Source organism: Trachurus trachurus (genome assembly GCF_905171665.1).
Source record: "Trachurus trachurus genome assembly, chromosome: 6".
Classification (NCBI taxonomy): Eukaryota; Metazoa; Chordata; class Actinopteri; order Carangiformes; family Carangidae; genus Trachurus; species Trachurus trachurus.
The window spans coordinates 680,645-706,642 of record NC_139897.1 but is presented as its reverse complement, the minus strand read 5'-3'; the positions used below and the strand labels follow the sequence as shown (position 1 = coordinate 706,642).

General features: G+C 40.7%; 1 protein-coding gene and 1 pseudogene across 2 annotated transcripts in view; both read left to right on the top strand.

The window, feature by feature from the left end:
• The window catches only part of LOC310987269 (contactin-1a-like), a gene marked incomplete at its 5' end in the record, with an annotated part of 75,520 nt that extends 53,706 nt beyond the window's left edge, over window positions 1-21,814 (top strand). Inside the window, 1 exon segment of the mRNA XM_083973457.1 lies at window positions 19,539-21,814. Within this exon segment, the coding sequence (XP_083829583.1) occupies window positions 19,539-19,612 (74 nt within the window).
• Window positions 91-16,770, top strand: LOC310986764 (contactin-1a-like; annotated as a pseudogene). The gene is made up of 16 exons: window positions 91-116; window positions 590-763; window positions 1,070-1,196; window positions 1,699-1,821; window positions 2,698-2,845; window positions 3,760-3,887; window positions 4,611-4,783; window positions 6,538-6,661; window positions 9,870-10,031; window positions 10,332-10,481; window positions 11,076-11,146; window positions 12,791-13,025; window positions 14,125-14,228; window positions 15,021-15,210; window positions 15,328-15,440; window positions 16,558-16,770. The product of its transcript is annotated as a contactin-1a-like (transcript).
• Window positions 21,815-25,998: the final 4,184 nt, after the last annotated feature.

Here is a 25,998-nt window from a genome sequence, read left to right as displayed (position 1 = left end):
GGAGACACCGGAGCTGTCGGCTCAGGTGGAGGTGGCGTCTGTGAAAAGTCACCGTGGTAACGCAGTGAGGACTGTGAGGACTGCACCTGAATGCTGCATGAATGCAATGACATCTGGTTTGTTACCGACGGCCGTTTTTCCGACTGAATGCTGCATTCAGTCGGAAAACGGCCGTCGGTAACAAACCAGATGTCATTGCATTCATGCAGCATTCAGGTGCAGTCCTCACAGTCCTCACTGCGTTACCACGGTGACTTTTCACAGACGCCACCTCCACCTGAGCCGACAGCTCCGGTGTCTCCGCTGAGTTTCCGTGGTTTCCTACCGTCACGCTGCCACTGAACGTAAAAACATGGAGACACCACATGGCAGCAGCACCGAGCTTACCCGCTCCATGGAGATATGAATGATATGAACGGCTCATTCAGAGCTGAAAGGAACACTTCACTTTGTTGATGGGGGGGATTACTGATTAATGAAAAACAGACTTTTGAACCAAATAATCGATTTTCGTGAATAGATAACAGGAGAAGTTACACAATGTACCTTTAAGTTTCATACTATATTTCTCTCCCTCTGCTCCTCTCAGCCCCGTCCCTGAGATCCACTGGAAGAAGTTGTCAGAAGAGATGTCACCCAATCACGAGATGGGGGTCTCACCTGCACCTGTACAACGTCCAGCCTGAAGACAGCGGCACCTACCGCTGTGAGGCCGTCAACTCCAGAGGAAAGGACTACCACACCGCACGTGTTTCTGTGGAAGGTAACGAGTTTATCACGACGGCCTCGTTCTCCTAAAACATTTCAGTGAATACTCACGGTAGCTTTACAGAAAGTCTTTATCAGCTTTGTTAATTCTCTGCGAGGCACAATGAGGGATAGATTCACCGCTCTATTCTTATCACTACCTAGCACACTTTCTCAGGTCTTTCTTTTTTTAGAACTGACACTTACCTTTAATGCCTCAAGTATCACCCCCATATCAGCTCTAGGGTTATTCACTATAGCTTTGTAGTTTTCTCAAATATTTTCCTGTAAACACTTTAACTGTGATTCTTCTCATTTGCAGCTAATCCTGAGTGGGTGGAGCACATCACCAGCACAGAGAAAGGACCTAGGCAGCGAGTACACTATGTCTTGTGTAGCCTGATGGCAAACCTAAACCACGCATCAGCTGGTTGAAAAATGGAGAACCGGTATCTTCAAACTCAACAAGTCTTTATATCCTCCTCTAACTTGAACAACTTCACTAACTGTGGCTGTATATTTAGTGGAGCTCAGTTTGCTGTAGCATCCCGGGGTTGTTCAGTATAGCACAGCAGTGACAGGAAGCTGCACTGCTGGTGCACATCACTGTCAGGGGAGAAGTATCTGTTGTTGTTGAGTGGGAAGCCAGCCAGCACGGGTTGTGTAACCCTCCATAGAAACAACTGTCATCGCTCTAAAAAAAAAAAAAAATACCCCAGGAGAGTTGCAGCTAATGACGGCAGAGTGGGCGGAGGTTGTTTGATACATGCTGCTGGATACATCATTATGTATTAATGAAATCTCCTCCCAGTCAAATGAACTGATTGTCATCTATACCTCTGTGGATGTCAACAATCAACAGTTAATCCTGTGCTTGTTAAATCTAATTGAACTGTATGAAAATGATGAAATGTGGAGCGGTGATATTAAAACCGATGTCATTTTACACAGCTTGACACGGAGAGAGATGAGGTTCAGCAGCCTGACGTTCGATGATTCCAGGGATTGTCATCAGTGCATAGCGGAGAATCACCACGGAGTCATCTATGCCAATGCCGAGCTGCGTGTGGTTTGGTGAGTCAAACTTTGGCTGCAGCGACAACACCAAATGGCTTCATCAGAGATTTAAAGGTATTTGCTGGAGCTCATTAGGCTATATGCAGCGCTATGACAGATTTAATCAAGAGAAAAACACTTTTATACCTGATGAAAACACTTTTTTTTCTCTTTTTCTTCCTTTTTTTCCCCTTTTAATAATTTCATAATTGTTGTTTTAAATCATTTTTATTTATCTATTTATTTATTAACTTTTTTCCATTCCATTACTCTCTTGATATAGGTGTCATGTCATTATTACTGTTATTATGATCATCATGATTAATGAAATTTAATGAAAAAACATCTGATACAGGATATAGATCCTCTACCATCAGACTCAAAATAATAACAACATACAGAATTTAAACACAAATCTACCAACCCATACATAATGTCACTTAAATACATATAACAGAATAACCCCCCAAAAAATCTCCCCACATTACCTCAAAGAAAAACTACAAAAAAGAAACAAAAAATAGAAAAAAAAATTCATACCCTCGCTTTGTAATTATAAAAAGTCCTTATTTGACCACAGTGATCAAGTCTATTTATGTTAATTAGTAACATAATTTATTATTCTTGTGAGTATTGTAGTATTATTCAGTATATGTACACATGAGAGGGTATGTTTTTTGTGTATGTGCATGTATGATATAAAGAAAAAAAACCCACATGCATGAAATTATCTGAAAATGACTAATGGTCATTAAAAGTAGCACGCACAATATGTTATTATCAGTCCACTACTCACTTTTATGAATTGAAAATGTGTCATAAATGTATGCATGCCTGCAGTTAATGCATATTCTACTACGTTTGTGATGAATAATCCATACTGTCCCTCCTCAGCCTGCGCTCCCACGTTTGAACACAACCCAGTGAAGAGAGTCCTGGCAGCTAAAAACGGCCGGGTGGTGATCGCATGTCGACCCAAAGCTGCCCCGAAGCCAGACTTCTCCTGGAGCAAAGACACGGAGCTGCTGTCCAACTCCAGCAGGTGAGCGGCCTGCACCTTGTCCCTTTGTCCTCCGATCTGCAAATATACAGCGGCCTGTCGGTCTTCATCCACTGCGATTGGTTCCTCGTGGAGGGGTTAGTTATTTTTTGTAGTTTTTAATGCAATATCAAACTTAGTCTGTGAGACACATCTGGGTCACATTAGCACAATCTTGGATATCATAATCTGAGAATGTAATGTCTCAGTACCAGCCAGACGCTTGGAATATTATAGCGATTTAGTGGATCAAAATAAGCTGTGGATATCCTATATACTGAACACCAGCACATTCTGGGTTTTTTTTTTGTTTCGCTGTCTCTCACTGGTTGACATTAAGCTCATCAGCCTGGTCAGACTGGATGTGTACACCCCCCCACCTTGCATTCCTCTCTCTGACACACACAAAAAAAGAAGCCTCATCTGGAAGCTCTGAGACCCCAGAACTCGTCCCCCCCAGCCTACACACACTCCCATTCACCACAGAGAGGAGGAGCAGCAGCCAAATTATCATGCAGCATATGCCTCCTCGTTCTCTCTCCGCGGCTGCCGTCTGCGTGAGAGAGGGTGTGGAGCGGTGACGGGGCGGCTTGGCACGATGCTGTTTGTCATGCACGAAAATGAAATATGCAGAGAAAATGAATCAAACATTGTTGCCTTTGCCTTTAGCACAATTTAACGTTGCTTCTTGCAAAGTACGGTCAAGTTCACTCACTGTTTCTCAGAGAGCCAGTATAGTGTAGTATAGTATATCCATTAGGGTACTGGCAGACATTCAGAGCGCTTTCATCATTTTTCATCATCACCCACACATATCAATGGAATAACATTCCCTGGACTTTTGACCTTCATATTGTGCTGAATATTTTATACCATATAGCGCTTTCTCCTCAGTGTGAATTCTTTTCTCTCCTCAGGGTGTTCATCTGGGAGGATGGGAGCCTGGAGATCCTCAACGTGACGCGAGCGGATGAGGGCAGGTATACCTGCTTCGCCGAGAATGACCGGGGCAAAGCCAACAGCACAGGGTCTCTGTCGGTTACAGGCAAGTTCCAGCAAATGAACAATGCTTAACTAATTATTATCTTTATGCCTCTTTTTTTCCTTCTCTGATGCTTCCAGGACAGTTGGTGTTGCTTTGACTGATGTCAGCCTGGCTGGCAATCATTCCTGTCACTCCCCCGTCCCACCAAACCTTCCTGACCTCCAAATGTCTACGGTTGTTGAATTATGTCCATGTGAGCAGAGTGACAGTATACAGGCTATTGGTACTGGAGATACTCAGTGTTCACCCCAAGGGCAAAGGCGGGATGGGATTTCTTTAGATCAGATGTGATAAGACAAGGGCTGAGTCTTCACCACTGTTCAATGAAAAACGAGGTCTTGATTTTATAACCATGTAGAGATGGTTAGATTGAAGAGAAAATAATTACATTGGTTAGGATGGTTCTTTTTTTTTTTTTTTTAGACGTGCAATTTTAGCTGTCAAACATTTTAGTGGAATTAAAGCTCTTTTCTGCCCTCTCCTGGACATCTGCAGGTACTGATTTCACTGAACAGCAGAGATCTCTAAACCATGTCACTGCTCCAGATTCCCCTTTTTTTCATTCCACCCTTTTTGCCTGTAACTTTCCTACATTGAATCCAATTTCCTGATAATAACCCAGGGCTGATGTATTCAGAGAGAGCGGACCGATCATCGACAGGGATCAACAATCAATCATCAACACTGATCTCCTCGACATCCTGTGTTGTTTCTTTCCCCCAGAGTCCACAAAGATCACCTTGGCGCCGGCTAATGCTGATGTTAAAGTGGGTGAGAACGCCTGGATGCAGTGCGCCGCGTCACATGACTCCACTCTGGACATCACCTTCATCTGGTCCCTGGACGGCAGAGTCCTCGACCTGCACAAGGACAGCCAACATTATGAACGCACCCTGGTAAGACGCTGTAATATAAGTTGATGGGGATTTTTTATGTTTTTTTATTGCAAAATTGATAGTTTAATTCAGTTTCAACATATAGCCTTTACAATCAATCAATCAATCAATCAATCAATCAATCAATCAATCAATCAATCAATCAATCAATCAATCAATCAATCAATCAATAGGAAACACCCATGTCAGTTCTGTAGGCTACTTTCTCTCTAACATTCATTTTTTCAGCTGACGTTTTTAAAGAGAAATTAAAGGGATAGTTCACCCAAAATTGAAACTCATTATCTACTCACCGTCATGTGGACTAAGGGCTGGGAGAAGTTTCAGAGTCCTCCGTGGCTTCTCTGAGTTACAGGGGGTCTCGGCGTAGCAGTGCATGTCCATATGACAGTTGCAAATGGATACCAACTGTCTTCGTAACAAAAAGACACACCAAAAAACATCCAAATACCTCCATGCTGCTCGTATGTAATGTCCGTCTTGTATTGAAGCCCCGAAATGCGAAATTGTCCCGAAAAAAAAAACAAGTCTATATTTCAAGCTTGTTTGTAGCGGAAGCTCCTCTTCCCGGTTCGTCCAAATTTGACGAACCGGGAAGAGGAGCTTCCAGAAGCTTCCGCTAGAAACAAGCTTGAGATATAGACTTATTTCATTTTTTTCGGGACAATTTCGCATTTCGGGGCTTCAATACAAGACGGACATTACATACGAGCAGCATGGAGGTATTTGGATGTTTTTTGGTGTGTCTTTTTGTTACGAAGACAGTTGGTATCCATTTGCAACCGTTATATGGACATGCACTGCTACGCCGAGACCCCCTGTAACTCAGAGAAGCCACGGAGGACTCTGAAACTTCTCCCAGCCCTTAGTCCACATGAGGGTGAGTAGATAATGAGCGAAATTTCAATTTTGGGTGAACTATCCCTTTAACATTAGTAACCAGAGTTTTGTATAGTAACACCATCTTTTCCCTGACTGCAAAGTCTCAGATTTAGCCTGGAGTTTATCCATGTCACATCATATTTGAGGTTGGACTGATGTCGGCAGCATTTTCACTGGAATACCTGAAATGGAAAAGTACTGCCTGTCTTATATGAATATGACTCTAAAAGCCATTTCCCTGTCTAAGTGGAATAGTGCATTGTGTATCAGCTGAATAGCAATTCTGACCAACATTCATTATTGTCAACATGACCTACTCTCTCTCTTAGTGCAGCTCTAACCATAAGCCCGTGGTTAGCATTTCTCATTTGTCACCCTGCCCGCTAGGCAAACGCCACAGTATGATTATGATTGATGATATCCCATTTTTTGTGTACAAGGAGGATTTTCCCCTCGTAAAGATGGGGTCCAGTTCCACCTCATACTGGCTGTGTGGTATTAACAAAACCAAAGCAGTCATGCATTTAAAGCAAATTAAAGTAGATGTCTGTGGTTTTTACCTTTTCACAGTGAGACCGCAGTCTGAAGCAAACGCTGTGTGGAGCTTGGCATTTCTTGACGGGGGAAGAGGTGACGGCCCTTTAGCTGAAGCTGCACGTCCGTTTTACCTAATTGGTTGATATTTCAGTCCCTCTGCTCTTGCAGGTGACTGAAATAATTATCTGCTCGTTCCCAGATGAGTTTCAGGCTGAGTGAGAACACGATCATCATTTCCTTTGACGGGCAGGAGCAGCAGGAGCACTTTGCCTCATGATGAATCACGTTTTGTTCACTCCTAAATGAGCTGTTGTCTGCTTTGTTGTTTTATGCAGAACGGGAGCTCGAACGGCGAGCTGCTGATTAAAACCGTCCAGCTCAGGCACGCCGGCCGCTACAGCTGCACCGCACAGACCCCGGTTGACAACATCACGGCCTCGGCCAACCTCGTTGTCAGGGGTGAGTCACGACTGGTGTAATTATGAATATTCATATAGTCATGTCCAAAATATCTGAAAAGCCCACACACTATTCTCTGCCTGAAATTATAACTTTTTTTTTTTTAGTTTAGAGGTTTCTGTTTTTTGGTCTCCTACAGTAACTGGTTTGAAGTCTGCAGGATGGTGGTGATGTCACTAACCAGGATTAAGTATTTGTGTCAAAATGTGAGGAGAGTTGATGGTTTTTTGGGAACAGTAACTCAAATCTGATGAAATGGCAAAGAAATAGATTCCTTGTCTGGTGCTAAATTCTAACATATAAAAGATAAAATATTGAAAGATGTTTATTAAACCATAATTACCATTCATTTATCAATCATTTCACAATCTAGAGAAATACTTTATAAATTTGAAGTTTTCAGAGGCTTTAATTCTGTTGACTCCATTTAACTGAACAGGAAAAAAATATCACAGTTCACCAGACACATTTCTAAATTACTCATTAAAACTTTCTACAGCTGTCATTGTCAGAACACAAAATCCACAACTGGAGAGTGCATGTGTGTGTGAAAAGACAGAGAAGATACGGAGAGAGACAGCACAAGTGCTGCATGTTCTCAGCGTTACCAGACCGTAGCCTGTTTTGCCGGATAATCTGTCAATCTGAAGACTTCATGTGAAAGAGAGGGAGGGAACGAGAAAGAGGGAAAGCTAGGAGGAAGTGAGATGTGTCCTTATGCAGGAGAGACAGATCGCACACAGAGAACACTAACTATCTGCCTCCACCACACTGAAAAGAAGATGCATTCAGACACTAAAACTGTCTCCAGCTTCTCCAAGAAGAGTGAGAAAGTCAACTCAAGCACCTATGTGGCCTCTAGATCACATAGTTAGGCTCAGTGCTGGCACATTGCAAATGAGTTCATAGTTATTAAAAACATCCAGTTGGCTAACTAAGAAGATAAACTGTGCACCTTCTGTTTCAGAGTCATAATAACAAGCTGTTGTTGTGGTTGCATTATTAAACACAGCACTAGACCTAATTAAACTGAACAGAACAAGTGATGCTTCTGTACCATTAACAAGTGTTGTGAATAGAGTGTCAACTCCCACTTGCCTTCATTATAGTAGAATAAAGCAGCATGTTTTTAAAGAGTTAAAGGGATAGTTCACCCAAAATTCAAATTTACGGGGGGGTCCGCGGAGCAGTATTTGTCCATATAATGGTTGTCAATGGATACCAACTTTCTTCGTCCAAAAAGACACACCAAAAAACATCCAAATACCTCCATACTGCTCGTCTGTAATGTCCCTCTTGTATTGAAGCCCCGACATGAGAAATTGTTTGCACTGACACAGGAAGAGCAGTGAACCGAGACACTGGGAGCTTCCGCTACAAACAAGCTTAAAATATAGACTTATTTAATTTTTTTTGGAACAATTTCTCATGTCGGGGCTTCAATACAAGAGCGACATTACAGACGAGCAGTATGGAGGTATTTGGATGTTTTTTGGTGTGTCTTTTTGGACGAAGAAAGTTGGTATCCATTGACAACCATTATATGGACAAATACTGCTGCGCGGACCCCCCCGTAACTCAGAGAAGGAACGGAGGACTCTGAAAATTCTCACAGCTCTTAGTTGACATGAGGGTGAGTAGATAATGAGATGAAATTTGAATTTTGGGTGAACTATCCCTTTAAGAGAGCATCGCTGCTACTTATTGATTGTGTAATGCATGGTGATCAGAGTTTGGCGACTAGCACGTTTTTCCTCCTCTCAACACATCATTTCGTTACAGATTTCAATACTCGTTCTTCCAGCCGTATACAGATATAATCACACACAAAATGAACCCTGCCACACATCCGTGGTATTCTGTCTGTCGTTACTGTATTTCACCCCCTGGATGATTCACCGGGCTTTGTTTTCACCCTCCACTTCCTGATGAGTGAGAGCTTGCCTTACAGCCCTCCCCTCAGGTTCTTGCAACAGGCCCAGCGTTGGCGGACAAAGGCTCTCTTCACATAGGAAACCAAGAACTCTAGCAGTCATCTGGCTGCCAGTGATCCCTGCTGTGCCCTGGGTGTGCTGCCACCGCCGCCGCTGCTTTCAGAGCAGCTGCTGACAGACGGCCAGGTGAACGGCACAGTGGCTGACTGTGACGTCTCCCCGAGTGGAACCAAAACACAGACACACAGGCCCAGGGCCGCTCCTAATGGAGTGCCAAATGCCAGCGGTCCGGAGCGCAGCAAGGGAGAGATGAAAGACGAGCATTTATCACAGCAGATGAGGAAGCAGATCTGCTTCAGGAGATTGTCCGAGCTAAAAAACACAGCTCTGCACCTGTAGCTTGTTATTAGTGGGGATTTGAGATAGAGAGAGGAGTTGTTTTCATTTGATGGGTGTGTGTGTGTTTTTGTAGCGTAACGTTACAGCGCTGCCCTGGAACAAGTGTTGAAATGTGGCCATGTTAACTCAACTGTCTGTGAATTACCAGAACTATTCATAAACTTTATTAAATTCGGTTTCTGGGATACAGTGTGTCATTGATGCTTATCAGTTCAAATACACACTCTGACACAATATTTTGCAGGCTTAAAAAAGTCAGTGCAATGATTCATCCCTGCATTGAATTATGATAAACTAGATTTCCCTCCCTCTCTGTCTTTTAGAGGACAGACCAAGCTTAAGGGCTGTCCAGATTTGGCGCTCTAATCGAATAACTCGTCTCTGCTCATATTCATGACTTGGAAAAAGTAAATCCTGGCTGATTTCAGATGCTGTGGGTTGGGAGGCTAACACTGACACAGTCTGGGTTTTCTATTAGACCATTTTTATGTTTCAAAGCAAGAATCAGGAGGAGCAGGAGCACCAAGAGAAATACTGTATTCAAAAGCTTTTGCTTAAGCTTCACTTCATATGTGTCAATGGCTCTAAGCTCTAACGCCTTAATCCATCAGTCTCCTGAAAAGACACGACCAAGAGAAAACGGAAGGGCTTTGATGTGTCTGTGTTTCATATGTATCAAGGAAAAGAAGAAATAAAAAAAAATGTTAAATGACTCAGGACTTTTACCGCATGAGTCTGAAGGACGAAGGAGGTCACTGTCTGCCTGAGGGACAAGTCAAACTGCACAGCTCTGCAGCCACACCTCCGCTCAGCCATCAAAACAACACCTTTAACTCGTCTCTTGTTCCTTTCTTTCTTTCTTTCTTTTCCCCCAGGTCCCCCCGGCCCTCCTGGTGGGGTGCGACTGATAGACAAAACTGACAAGAGTGTAACGTTGCAGTGGAGCCGTGGAGCAGACAACCACAGCCCCATCTCCAAATATACTGTCCAGTACAGGGACTCCTTCTCAAAGGACGTCTGGAAGAACGCCACTACATGTGAGTACTACATCATACCGGTTGGTCAAATAAACACTGTTACGTAATGCTGAGCCGACTCTGGTGATATAATAATTCGGGACATGCCACATAGTGATATTGTCGGCCTACATGGTAGTTAATGTCTCGTAAAAATGCCTTAATTGTAACGTAGCCGTGCCTCAGACACTTAAATATAGGAATGGGATCCCAAAACGGAACTTCATTATTGTTTTAAGGATATTTCTGTTAAATTGCAGGACAGGACAGGACAGTACAACCTGCACTGCATAATGTTGACATGTGTGCATTTCTGTCTAGCTCCTGCAGATGTAGAGGGCAATGCTGAGACAGCCACAGTGGTGGATTTATTCCCCTGGACAGAATATGAGTTCAGGGTGATTTCCACCAACACTCTCGGGACCGGAGAGCCAAGCAGCCCGTCACCTAAAGACAAAACCCTGGCGGCAGGTAAGACTGTGTCCTGACTGCAGGCTGAGCCAGAGTACATAAGATTTATAGGTCAGAGTAACTTTAAAGGTCATGGAAATGCAGTGCTACAGTCCAGTTTTCCATTCTGATATTTATTCATCATTTTATTATAGCACTGTTTACTTATGTTAAGTATTGCTGTAGGAATGAGTCAGCATAAATCCCATCATGCTATGCTTCCTACAGCAGAAACATGCTGCCAAACTCACCACACAAACCTCTACAAATGAGCACTTTGCAGAAACTGTATACTGAAATTCAATTATAAAATGGAAATCACAGGCCTACAGTGACCTCGCTTAAAAAAATAATCATCATTTGAGAGTGAGCTATTAGACTCGAAGCAAAACAAGAGAAGTTTTGCCCCTCTGTTTCCCCCCGGTGGCAGGGTTCCCACATGGACATTAAGGTGTTGCATTTGGCTCCGGAGAAGACATTGATATTGTATTTGCAGAGGAAGGATGTTTCAGTAGTGCTGCCAGGGATCGCTTGCAGCCTGTGTGGGTTGGCGTTGTTTGTGTGGGTTTTTTAGCATGTGGGCTCTGAGTTTTTGTTCTTGCCGTCTCATTGTAGTTCCTGTGGTGGCGCCCTCGGACGTCGGCGGGGGCGGAGGAACCAGCAGAGAACTGACCATCACATGGACGGTAGGTTTGGACTTTCCACTGGACACGGGGTTGACAAGTTTACAAGTTCATGTAAAAACAGTCGGCTGCTTTTACATGCCACCCACATAAAGTAACCTGTCAATACAAATAACAAAGTTGTTCAGGTAAATTATTCAAACAAATTAAATGTAGGTAACACTTTATTTGATGCCTATCTCTATAATGCATTATAACCATACTTATAATGAGTAATAATGCAGTTATAGCACTGTATAACTATAGTTATAAACACTCATAAATGATCATAAGACTTTATAACAATAAGAATAACACATTATAGAGCATTGTAATTCTATTATAATACTTGACCATATAAGCCATTATAAAAATGTTCTAGTATGATGTGTTATGCTTATTGTTATAAAGCCTTATAATAATTCTATTATAACAATTATAACACATTATAACTATATTTATAATGCATTATCGATGTTGGCATTGTCAGCGAGTTACTAACAATTATAACGTAAATACCTGACCTTATAAGTCATGATAAAAAGCTTTATAGTGTGTTATGATTATTGTTATAAAGCATTATGATAATTTATGAGTGTTTATAACTATAGTTAGTCAGTGCTGTAACTGCATTATAACTCATTATAAGTATGGTTATAATGCGTTATAAAGACCTATTTATTCAGGAAAGCCTTCTGCTAAATTTTAGTACACTCATTGTCTTTTCTTAACTTTTCTTAACTTGTGTCCCTTTTTAAATTAAGCTTGTACTGTAGCACTTGAGATTGCTTAAATGTAAAGTGCATTATAAATAAAATGTATTATTATTATTATTATTATTATTATTATTATTATTATTATTATTATTATTATTATTATAGAGATGGGCTTCAAATAAAGTATTACCAAAATGTAAGTACAGAGAAACCACTTGTTGCAGAATTCAAGTTAATGCAATGCAAGTCTAATTTGAATAGACTTTGATAGGAAGTCAGCGATGAGAGTTTTGGAGGAGGTGCAGTGTGGTACTGAACAAGTGCAAATTAAAAATGTGGATGAGAACGGTCCAACCTGAGTACAGCACACCACAGAACGTGTAGAGGAAGTAAAGAAGAAGCAGCACTGGGCAAAACAAAACAAACACTATCAACAGAAATCAATGACTGAGCTGAATTATTATCCTCCGTTTCCCTGCTGCAGCTGTTGATAAATTAACTCTCATGTGTAAATTGCCCTTTGCTCAGCTGAGGCATGGCCGTTCAATTCCAGAGCAGCTGGAGGATGAGGCGATGTGTTTAGGGGTTAGCGATGCAGGCTTGTCTTGCTGGACATATGGTGCGATGATAAAGCAAGGGTGCCAGCAGAGGAAATGAGGCATAAGGACAGATTAAGAGGGACGACCAAGCAACCGGTCACAAGTCTTTATAAATCACTGTGTTCCGTCATGTTCCTGTGCAACATGTAAACATCATTTGGTTACTCGAGTTAACCCTTTCTGAATACCGTCATTAATCCTGCTACACTGGACAAGCATAAGTGGATGATTCAATAATATGACATGATGTATGGTGTGAAATGTGACAGGATTGAGACTTTAATTCCAGGCTTGAATGATGTATTGGGAAAGTAATTAACAGTAACTTCCTGTATGTTTTCTTTGGCCAACAGCCTGTACAGCCACAGTATTACTATGGTCCCGATTTTGGATATATTGTGGCCTTCAAACCTCAAGACAAATTTGAGTGGAAGAGGGTGATAGTATCCAACCCACAGGCCAACCGCTATGTCCACAAAGAGTCGTCCATCCGTCCCTCAACGGAGTTTGAAGTCAAAGTTAAAGCGTTTAACACTGAAGGAGAGGGACCCTACAGCCTGACAGCCATCATTTACTCAGCACAGGATGGTAAGCACTCACAGCTCCTACTCAACACTGAAGCACGGGTGTGGGAATGTGCCAAACTGATCTCAGAGCAGTGTCACAGATCGACCCGGTCCTCTTTTCACAGCATCTCAGGCAACAGGGGAATCCTTCAATATGCCGACACTCTGCTATTTCAGTCTGTCAGTGACAGCTACTTATCAGCACCAGTGTTTTCGCTGGAGTAGGACCCATTTAATAGGAGTTCTCATGTGTAGTTGTGAGGAATTTTAATACCCCTTGAAAGTCAACCCATCTTCTCCTGTCTCTCTTTCCTTGCGGGGGGATTATCATGATCTATGTAGCATGAACCATAAAGCTGATAATTCGCCCAAGGATGCAAAGCATTTAGCCTTGTTATTAACTTTCACTGACAGACAGTTGAGATAACCACTGGCAACCCAGACACGATAGGTTACAGAGATTCCCCCATTGTCATGGTAACGCACTCTGGGGAAAAAACGCATGCTGTAGAGTAGAGTCTGTGTTTTTCTAGCCAACTTGTAAAACGTCTCTCCCTCTGTCACTGGGGTGTACGTCGGCGGGGCGACCGTTTGTAACTGTAACTGCATGCTTGTTGTGCAGCATTGTTTTTCTGCATCACTCTGTGTTTAACACAGTGACAGTTATGTGATGGGCTGTTGGTTCAAGGCCCAGTGGGACAATTTAACATTCAAGGACAGATTCCTGGCAGAGGCCACTTACACACACTGACTGGACCATAAGTCACAGAAGAGTGCGATAGCCTAGTGAAGGAACGAGGGCCAAGAGGGATGTCTCTCACTTTTTTTTTGTGTTGCCTCTACAATGATTAATTCACTTTACTAAAACGATGCATAAGCACCACTGAGTGAAAAATGGCATTAGTAAAGCCAATGGACTCAAATCAGGAAGCAATAGATGGTTTATGGTCAGGGTAATGGATCCATTAGTTTGTGTGGTGCATATTCACGCACATTAAATATGCTGTGTTGGAGTTTTGTGAATGCAATGTAGAAATTAGCGCTGAAGGGCATGTCCTTGAAACGGTTCTCCTACTGCGCTGTAACCTATTTATCACAGTGTGTGCTGTGTCTCCCCTCAGCTCCATCTGAAGCTCCTGCAAGTGTTGACGGAAAAGCTCTCTCCGCCACAGAGGCCATCGTGTGGTGGTTGCCCCTCACAGAGAGCAATATTGATGGATACCAGGTCAGCAGAAAGTTAAACTGTGGCATGCTGGGGAAAAAAACACAAGATAAACTATGGTTCAGGTCATGTAGCATCTAAAAACCTGTTTTTGTAGCACTGAATACTGCACATAGAGGTTTTGCACCTGCTAGTTTCTATGAATTTGCTTTTTTAAATCCATTTTTGTTTTTCTTTTTTAATTTTTTAAACCTTCCCTTGTGCTGCCCTACAAAGGCAAAGTGCAATATCTGCATTTTTTCAAAAAAAAAATTTGAGCAATCAAAAGTGTGGCATATTCTCTTTAATCTGGTAGAATTTGATATTGGTACTGCTAACATTTCCAGAGTTATTGGGCTTTTAATTTTGCTGTCCATCCAAAAAAGCACTGTGAAACCAAGGCAAAGTGCCGTATCTGCAAAGAGTATTGTTCTCCCTACATTCTATAATTTACTCTATATTTCCATTGGAGTAAAACCAAGGCAAAGTGCCGTATCTGTAGCTAATACCAAGCCAAGGTGCAGTATCTGCACCAAAACCAAGGCAAAAGTGCAGTTCAAAACGTTCAAAATTGGTCAGAAAGACAAACTGCAAAATACATTTAATTTAGTCCACCTTTATCTAATAAATTATAGACTTGGTAGTTATTCATAATTTGATGCTTAAACCTGACAATGAAAAACACAAAAAGCTGTTTTTCTCAGTTCTGCATTTTACAGATACTGCACTTTGCCTTTGTAGGGCAGTATAAATCGGTGCACACAAGTGCTGTGAAACAAGATTTTCGATCCTTCCCATCTCACCTTTGTGCCTCAGGTGAAGTACTGGAGGAATCAGGAAGACGGTGAGGGTGGGGCTCAGAAGGTGGTGGTGCCCGGCAAGGAGAACCACACCAGGCTGGAGGCTATGAAGCCAGACTCCCATTACCTCATTGAGGTCCGGGGCTACAACTCTGCAGGATACGGGCCGCCCAGCAAGCACCTCCGGGTCCACACCAAGAAACCTCGTATGTAATGTCTGAAGCAGTTTAGTAACAACCAGCAGGGTGTGCATGGAAAACAGTCTCTTTGGTGAAATTGTATGAATTGTTTTTCCCTCACGGTTTTTTTGTGTCTTTTACCAGCTCCAAGTCGCCCTCCTAAAATAATAAGTAAAAAATTTAAGGGCCAGTCAGTATCTATTGCCTGGGAACGTGTGGAGCCGCTGGCTAGTGAGTCATCAGTAGATGGGTACAAAGTGAGTAAAGTTCAACATTTACAGGTGTATCACAATAAACTAGAACATCATGGAAAAGTCAATTTCCAGTAGTTCAAGTCAAATAGTCCCAACCAAGTATTGAGTGCATGTAGATGGACATGGACATAAAATATGTTTGTAATATTACATTTTTTTGAGACGCTGCATTTTAGGTCTTCATTAAATGTACGCCATAATCGGTAACACTTTACTTGAATAGGTATTCGTAAGATTGACATAAAACTGTCATAACAATGACATAACAGCTGTCATAAACATCAATGAATACTTCTGACAGCTGTCGTTAAGTGTCATTCGGTAAGTTATGTCACTTTTGATGCAAAGTTGACATTGTTTGAGATGTTTTTGTTCTGACAACTTGACATAAAGACAATTTAAACTGTCATAGCAGACCTAATTGCCAAACTTTAAAAATTATGTCAAGTTCTCATAACAAGGACATCTCAAATGAATGAATGAATGAATTTATTTATTTCGGTATATCAAGCTTATATAACCGAAAGGGTGTAGGTTGAAGCCAAAGCTTATATACCCCTACCCCCTTTACCTTAAAAAATTAAAATAAAATAAAATAATATATATATACGCATTAATACAATAGGATCAGATCACAGACATTTGAAATGAATCAGTACACTTAAATTTCTGATCACAACAAAATAAAGAATTGTACACAGCGCATAACCCAAAATAGTACAAAATCAACTTTGCATCAAAAGTGACATAACTTACCGAATGACACTTAACGACAGCTGTCATAAGTATTCATTGATGTTTATGACAGCTGTTATGTCATGGTTATGACAGTGTTTTGTCAATCTTATGAATACCTATTCAAGTAAAGTGTTACCCCATAATCATTACAATTAAACAAATGAGAATAAATAAAGATATGGAATGTTTCATTCTGTGTGTAATGTATCTATATAATGTATTAGTTTCATATTTTGAATTGAATTACTGACATAAATAAACTTTTCCATGATATTCCAATCATGTCTTGAGCTGCACCTGTACTTTGGTGTGGATTGTAAACTGAGGTGAAATAGCAGCTGCTGGGAACTTCACATTCATACCTCTATGTGCATGTGTGTAGGTGCTGTACAGGCAGCAGGGCCACTCCACGGGAATCCTGTACACAACAAGTAAACTCTCCATGAACCTTCCCCTGCACACAGATGGGAACTATGTGGTGGAGGTCCGGTCGCACTCAGAAGGAGGAGACGGCGCCGTGGCGCGAATCCACATCGCAGGTAACAAACACACGCCTCAGTGTGAACTTGTCCCCTTCATTCACCCTCCTGAATGATTTATAGTACAGTGGGAACATCATGACCCGTGGTTGTCAGCAAATCTGATTCATGTTTAATTAATAAAGATTTGAATTTGAGCTTCTTTCCTGACTGGTCTCAATTTTGATAAATGATTATTACAGATATTATTACAGATTACTTTAGGGGATGAGGAGGTAATGCATGAAATAATAAAAAAAAAACACAATGTTGTTGTCAACGAGAGAGGGTGGACATGTTAGTTGAAGCCCAAGGGAGCTTGCATTTTAAACAGTACAAATTACAGCCTATTTTAATCATTTTTTTGTGGCTCTAGTAAGTTGTAATCATGCTGCATGAAATGATATAAAAAATCTAACATAACAATTGGCAAATTAATTTTTTGATTATTGCTTTTTTATTTTGGTTTTTCTGAGTTCTATGATGAGTAATGACATAATCAGTTTAATTTGCCAGTTAATTATACGATATATACACATACATATATGGTATAGTGTGTGTGTGTGTATGTATATATATATATGTATATATGTATATATATATATATATATATATATATATATATATATATATATATATATATATATATATATATATATATATATATATATATATATATATATATACTGTATACTGTATACAGTGGGTACGGAAAGTATTCAGACCCCTTTAAATTTTTCACTCTTTGCATCATTCCCAAGAAGACTCATGGCTGTACTAGCTCAAAAGGGTGCTTCTACTCAATACTGAGCAAAGGGTCTGAATACTTATGACCATGTGATATTTCAGTTTTTCTTTTTTAATAAATTTGCAAAAATTTCTACATTTCTGTTTTTTTCTGTCAAGATGGGGTGCTGAGTGTACATTAATGAGACATAAAATGAACTTTTTTGATTTTAGCAAATGGCTGCAATGAAACAAAGAGTGAAAAATTTGAGGGGGTCTGAATACTTTCCGTACCCACTGTGTATATATATATATATATAAGACAACACAAATCTAATCTATGGAGATAAGGTAAAAGTCAGGTGTTGGGTGTTTATTTTCGATTTTCTACACAACACATTCCCTTGTGATGTAATGTGACAACGGCTGTAATTTAGAAGAATGAGCCTTCATTCCCATGCATTGGTGTTTACTGTTAGATGAGCACCTAAATGAAATCTAATGACTCAGAATAATCACTTGTGAAAGAATATTATACCACATTCACCCAAGTTTAGTTTCACATCGGTGGAATAAGAATAAAGAAAGCCTTCAGTTATCTAATCACACATTTTAAATCCATGGTGCTGAGGTGACACGCTGTGACTGGTCTGCTATTTGCTAGTGGGATTATTCCAGGCCCAAAGTTGGCGGTAGGTTATCATTTGTCACAGTTAGAGGGTTCTCATGGGCCCAGGCAGAGCTGTCAGTTCAGGTTTCATACCTTAGATTGCAGGGCTAAAGATGGGAAACTTAACGGTTCATGACTAAAGCCTTGATAGCCCAGCGACTGGATCCTCTGGCTGGCTGATGGACTGACAGGCCGGCTGACTGGATAGAGGAGACCTTAAGCCTCTGTAATTGATCTTGATGAGTAGAGGAAACCCCTCCTGTGGTTTTCCTTATCCCTTATCGTTCACTCCAGACCTGACAGCTTGATTTCACAGAACCTGGGAATTTAAGCCGTGGAGGATTTCGGATGCAGGGCATTGACAAATGGAGGGGCATTTGAGGTGATCTCTACCCAGATGGGGTGTAATATCAAACTTCACACACCAAATATGGTCTTTAGTTTGATGGATGAGAGCTGGAAACTCATGGGACATTTTTTTTTTAAATTAGCTGCAAATTTGAGTTAAAGCAGAAGTAAGCAGAATGTTTGTGTTAATATAAGTCTTAAATAGTTCTATCTTCCGACAGCAATCACTTATATAGAGTGTTTGGTCTGAAACACGGGTCTGTCAGTCACTCTGCTCTGCTGTAAGCCGAGGAGAAGACTTTCCTTGTATCCTACAACCTTTATCCAATGAGGAGAGAGAACGGCATAAAGGGGCGGTCCTCTCTATGTGTGCAGCCAAGGGATGCGCGTGAATGTGGTGACGTAGGGACGAGGACCAATAGATCCATGACGAGGGCGGGGGCTGCTAACTCCATCGGCTGACAAGACGTTATGGTGCGTTCAAGGGAACCCGTAACTCGTGTTTTTCCGACCTGTGAAGTCGTACCAGTTCGATCTGGTACGAGTTCACGGGTCGGAAGTTACGAGTGGCCGTTATAGTGACTTTCACCGGTAAAACAGGTCGGAAAAACACGAGTTGCGGGTTGCCTGGAACGCTACAAAGTCGTGACTTGAAGCCGTAACTTACGGTTTCAAAAGCCTGCCTGGAACGCAGCATTAGCCAAAACGACCGGATCGCTTACTTCTGCTTTAAGATAAGATAAGATTACACTTTATTGTCAGATCACTCTGAAATTTGTCTTGAGTCCCATGACGTCGAAGTTTCACACAAATAATAACAAAATACCAAAAGCATACATTTACATAATAAATGTTACCCTCAAACATCACATTTAAAGAAAAACACAAACTACCTCCTAACTCCATTCACAACATCCAACATTACAATGTGTCTTTGGTACAACACCCAGTGCTCAGTCTGTACATGAACCCTAGGGTCGACTTAGAGCCCAAACTCTGATTTAACAATTTGACAGACTAAGGGGCAAAAGAGTTCCTCAGCCTGTTCAGTCCAGCTTGTGAATTGTGAATAAAAAGGTTCCATGTGTGCTTGTCTCTCAGGTGGAGGTGTGATGACCCAGTCTCTCAGTGTCCTGTCTCTGCTCCTGGTGGCTCTCCTCTGCCTCAACCTCTGAATGTAGCGCCATCTTTGTCTTCCCGTGTAAGAAGACTGACTGGTTGATAAGGACTTTGGGACTTTCCACAATCTTTTAGGTTCCACCCTGTAACCCGGGACGTCGTATTCCAACTCTTCCCCTCTGGAATATGTCTGTGGCAAAAAGACAGGAATGGAAAAAAAATAATCGAAATGGACAAAGACATCCCTTATTTATCCACAAAAAGCCTCTTTGGAGGAGTGTCAAAGGAGTTCTGTCAACTTTTTAAATATGCCTTATATAAATGACTGCACTTACCTTTTACAGTGACTTGTTTTAAAATGGATCATGACTGAAAGTGTGAACGTTAACGCGTCGCACAGGTTGGCTGTTTACTTGCTGTTTTTAAAATGTAGGCTTCATTTGATCTGTGACATTTTGAAAAAAAAAAAATCTAACCTACAGTGCATTCCATAGTTTAAGGTAAACAAGTAGCTGTGAAGGATAAGTGTATGAGTTTATAAAAATGTCTTTATTGTCTTTCTTTACTTGCAGTTCAGTGGCATTTTCTTATGTTTTCTAAATAAAGCACATCCTCTGTTAAACAGATACAGTCAAAGCAAACCTCAACCTCTCACATAACTGATTTTATAACAAGCATCATTGAGGAGAGAGCAATTTATGTCATGCTGAAATAATATATCCAATAACTAATATTGTTTTCCTATCTAATATACTATGGATGTTATGAAGAAAAAAATGATTGGTTTCACCTGCAATCCAAGTCATAACCTGAGCTCTGTTAATAATAGGGTACCACTTTAAAATTGTGTGCATGTTGACATTGATACAAAAGTGGGTTTGACAGGTATTTGGGAGTTTAGGCTCGTGGATCCGTATCTGCTGAATGTAAAGCAAAGCAGGCGAGCCGAGCAGGAAGTGAACATATCAAACATGCAGTTATAAACATAGCAACGCAGCAAACATGCAACAGTGGTTATTTCGATGGCTTGTATTTGTACATCCGTGCGGTGATCCAGGCTTCGCTACAACATCTGGGCCACTGCTGGAGCCGATGCAGAAACCTGCTCCATGTTAGTGAGTACTTTTTGTTTTGACTGTATCATTAGGACCTCAGTGGTACCAGCTGGTGCTTTGTAAAGAATGTTGGCATTTTATTTTATTTTTTCTGTGCAAACATGTTTCATTTCATCGTTTTTATGGCTTTGTGTGAGAGTCACTATTATTAACAGTAACAGTGAACGGTAGCGACGCTCATGCCCTCCAATAATTGTGCAATGTTTGATTCATCTGTGGCTACTTTATATTTTCTAATACGACAACTTGGCTAGCTCCTATAACAGTAATCTAGTACATTTCATTTTTTTTCATGATCTTGTATTAACAGAAGATAAGCAAAGCCATCCATGTTGGCGGTATAAGAGCCCATCCAAAGCTCAAGACGTTGTTTCCACTGCATTATTTTTGTCCTTTTTATTAACATGTGATCAGAGATATATAAACATTATCAACTGCTGCCATTTTTTTGTTTATGATTATTATTATATTTGTATGTCTTGACCCACCTCTGGTTGGACAGTTTAAAAGTTTATTTCCCTCAACAACGAATGCTGCGTTTTGAATTCCGCCGATTGACTTCTTGAGTGACTGACGCTGGCCATGCTTCTACATTGTCACGATATCAACATCCACCACAAAGTGCTTTTGCCAGTTTTCCTTCATGCGACAAATCATAAGAAGAGTTGCCAAATGCATGAACGCCTTGAACTCTGACATTTTGGCCCGAAAGCAGTGGCTCTATACATTCTAACATGCATGACATTGGAGACAAAGTGTACATTACTTTGCAACAAATCAGTATCATAGCAACTCCTCAACCTCTGTGCTTCATATCAAATACATTCCATTACTGAGTGACATCCCTATTTGTCAGAGACAGTATAGACCTAAGCCTAATAATGTGCATTAGCTGTTTCGCTTCATTAAGCCAGTCATCTCATAGAAAGTCTTGGGAAGAGTTTTTAGAGAGAAATTCTTAGACTGACTAAAGGAATCTCACTCATTAGAGTTCAGAAATGGTCCTGCAGTCTCGTGCACACGGTGGTTTGGGATTTGGTGGCATCACTGGTGGCAGTGCAGTGGCGACATGTCTGGCTCAGTTCACTGCTTCGCTGGACGTGAGCGGCACATGTGAGGGCTGAAACTGGAACCTCTCATTGGCTGGACAAGGAACAATAAAAGTGTAGTTAACTATTAAATTGCTCTTGTTTTTTCTTTTGTCTGTTTCACAGTCACTCTTCTGATGTGAGTCTTTGGGAAATGATCAACATTTTGAGTTTACTGAAGAACGAGTGCGTGTGGAGTGTGAGAGTCTGGGAGCGGTGGTGAGTCAGCTTTACAGTTCAGAGGTGGAACAAGTATTCACATTCTTAACTTAAGTCAGTATCACAACATGAGTTCTTTACAAGAACAAGGTTATTGCACACAGCTAACAATGAAATGTATTTGTCAGGGTGGGAAGCAGGTGGACCCAAATGCAGGAGCTACACAGGCAGACACTTGCAAACTTAAGTCTTTAATTTCTCACGACAGGCAGGAGAACGAAACACCATGACAAACACAATAATCGGACAAGGAACCTAAAGACAAATACAACAGAACTAATCAAAGCAACAAGCAACAGGTGAGGAGACAGGAGGGCAAAGAAAGCTGATTGGTGGAGACACACGAGGAGCAGGGCAGGGCTGACGAGGTGAAACACAGGACAGGTGTGCAAGGAGAGTGAGGAGGGAAAACACAGGAAGTAACACTGAACCAAATGCACAAGAACAGAACTACAAAATAAAACAGGAACTAAAGAAAACAAGAGTCCAAAACAACAGAAAACCGAGCCACTAAATGGCAGCAGGCTCAGGGCCATGACAGTAGTTTAGTTTGGGATTTCAAATGTAGTTTTTACAACTTGACAACCCCCAAATTGTCAGACCAGACAGACTAATCTGTTTTTAAAAATGATTCAATAAACACCTGAATAATTCATTAAACTGCTCTAGGTAGAGAAACTTTGTTTGAAAGTTTAACCACCTGTACTGTATTTTATAAGACCCAAATATACTGCATACAGTAATATTAAACTATATTAAATAAAGTAAAAGTCTTCCGCTGAAATGTTGTAGAATAAAAGTACAAAGTATTATGGAAATACTGAAGTGCAGGTACCTAGAAGTAAATGTCCATAATTACATTTCACCTCTGGCAGTTAAAAATTATTATTATTATTATTATTATTATTATTATTATTATTATTATTATTATTATTATTATTATTATTATTATTATTATTATTATTATTATTTTCATTTAAAAACCTTCAGTTTGTTTAGGAGTAAAAATTCAACTTGGGGTTTTCAAACATGTTTGAGTATTAGTGGCTAACATAAGCACACTGTATGGTATGCTGCCCATAGATTTACAGTCATCTTTACAGTATGTCTGTTGTTAATGTTCAAGAAATGAAACTTTAACATCTGGGCCCTCGCACACAAGGGAAAAACAACCTCACCATAAGTTCCACTGAGTAGCTGTTCTGGAGCTTTTGGTCATATCACATAATCTTCATCAACAGGAAGAGTCATAGAACCGTAGATCTCAAAATCTGTTTTTCTTCTAGTGCTCTAACAGCTTCTGTTTCATGTTGGATTTCAAAGCTGAGGTCACCTCTTGACCTTGGAAACAGCAGACGAGAAACTAATCTCACCACAGAGTCCGTGTAGTAGCTGTTTTAGAGCTTGTGATATCACATGATGATGATCATTATTCATGAATGTCCTATTTAAGCAGAAACCAAGGATCCACAGAGATCCCTGTTTAAAGTTTGAGCCCACAGTGAGTCAGTCCGAGTTCACCAGTGACTGAATCATGAATGAATGGAGTCCAGAAGGGATTACACGAGCCCAGTCTGAAGCTGATGTTACTTCAAGATGAAAGCTGAGACCACAACAGAATATTTTCTCTTCTGGCTGTCCAGTTAGTTTCACTTTAAAAACTCGCACTAAGCAAATGTGTCAGCGTTTAAAGCAGGGTTATCAAATGAAGACAGATCCTCCACTGGGGTTGGACAGCTGGAGGCCTCAGGTGCTCTCCACAGCTGTGATAAAGTGCTGACAGTCCTGAGGTGGATTTGAGTAAAAAACCACTTGTGTCCTTCGTCATTGCTGCCTTGGGATTTAAGTGGAACTTCAAACCGGTTATATGTGAAATATTCATAATAGTGTTTCAGCTCTCACATTTCAAACAAGAGAAACTGGAGCATCATTGATGATTTATGACTTCCTTTTATTATCAACTCGCCTGGATTTCCCCCCCCCCCTCTTGACTTCTTAGAGAAAGCTATTCTTTACTGAAACTATAGTACCTAATATATCAGAGATACTGTTTCAATCTGTTCTCCATTACAGATAAGGCCATGGACTCGGTCACTGTCTGGTTTTCCAGGCAGAAACAGCTGTTGGAGTTTTGTCTCCTCCTATCAGGTATCCAGCTGATGAAAAGTAGATTGATATCACTCCTCTTTGTGGATTAGGTCGGACCAAATGAATCAGATCTGAGATTGTTATTGAGCTTTACGTCACCTCTACCGTTTCTTGCAGGGGTCTTTACGGTTATTCGCTGAAATCAGCTCACAGGGAGAACAAAAGACGGAGATAACTGTTTTTTTTTGTCCTCTGATAGTATGATTTCGCTCCCGATTCAGTGGCTTATCAGTCTGAGCATATGGCCTGTGGCGATACTGTAGGTCTGGTCCCATGCAGGTGGCTGACGAACACTTTCTCCAAAAAACACTGATGGCCCATTGTTAGCTGGAGTCAGTCTGCTTCCTCCTAGATCACATCCTCCTGCACTGCAAAAACTTATTTCTTGTCAAAATGTCTCATTTCTAGTCAAAACAAATCTCTTTCCACTTAAAATAAGACTCATCACCTAAAAATTTACTAGTTTTTAGATCATTTTCACTTGTTTCAAACATATTTTCACTTGAAATAAGTAAAAAAAAAAATCTGCCAGTGAAAGCAAGTTTTTTGTTCTGGTAATAAGAAAGAAAAACTTGCTCCACTATCAGATTGTTCTACTTATTTCAAGTGAAAATATGCTTGAAAGAAGCAAAAAAAAGTGTCTAAAAACAAGCTACTTTTTATTTGATGAGTCTTATTGTAAGTATAATGAGATTTGTTTTGACTAGAAATGACATTTTGACTAGAAATAAGACAAATATTCTTGGTAAGATATTTGAGTTTTTGCAGTGTGACTATCCAGCTCTAAAACGTTTGATTTAAACCAATTCAATACCACATCATACAGCAATATTAGAGCAACTATTTCATTTCCAGTGATTGACAGGGGAAAGAAACACATTCTTCTGACCCCCAAGTGCACGTGGTTTGTGCAGACAGGTGTGCAGTCCCCAGACAGATTGTGGTATTGTCTTTGTAAATCTACACCTGTTCTTCGACAGCTCAGACAACACAAAACATACTTGAAAGTGGTGCACAGTGGAGTAGAACCAGACTGCTTTGCTGAGAGACCTGAAACGTGACGCCCCTCTCAGAGATGCCTGCAGTATGTCATGCTGTGTCAGCCGGTAAGACTGCCCCGGACTCACGCAGGAAGGCTTTTTAAGTGAAGGTCTCCATGCACATATTGTGTTACAGCCGGGGTTTAGCCTCTGAAAGAGCAGCGACCCTTTGAGACGAGTTTCGCTGACAAATCATCGCTGTGCAAAACGCAGACGCAATTATTTTAATAGGGTTAAGAGGAGGTGCAATAAAACCCAGTGATAATGCCAGTCCTGATGTGGACCATTGAAGGTTTTTTAATTGGATCTGCTGCCAAGTGAGCCATCTGTGTGTGAGGGAGTGAGCGACCTCTGCTGGAGAGGATTTACACCACATGGCAATCACACAGTATCTATCACTGCTCAACTTAAGTATTTGTTTATTTATATATGTATTGATTTTATGTTTTATAAAGCCTTGTAGATTCTATTTATGAAAATTCTTGCGTTGTGGAAAAAAGAGAGAAAGAATGTAATACATGTTACTGACAGCCTATGTAGCCTAAGCATTTGAAATTTACAATAAAGTTTGTGGGGGAAAAAAAGCTCAGCTTAAAGATTGATTGATTGATTGATTGATTGATTGATTGATTGATTGATTGATTGATTGATTGATTGATATCCTTATTTCGATCATGTAAACGACAACGTGTAAAAAAAAAAGAAGATAAAATAATAATAAGGAAATAAGTGAACAACAAAAATGTATACACAAAAAAGTAACATCTCATAAGCAATGCAGTTTACATGAACGAAAAGGCGTAGGAAGAAGTATAAACTTCTAATCCTACCC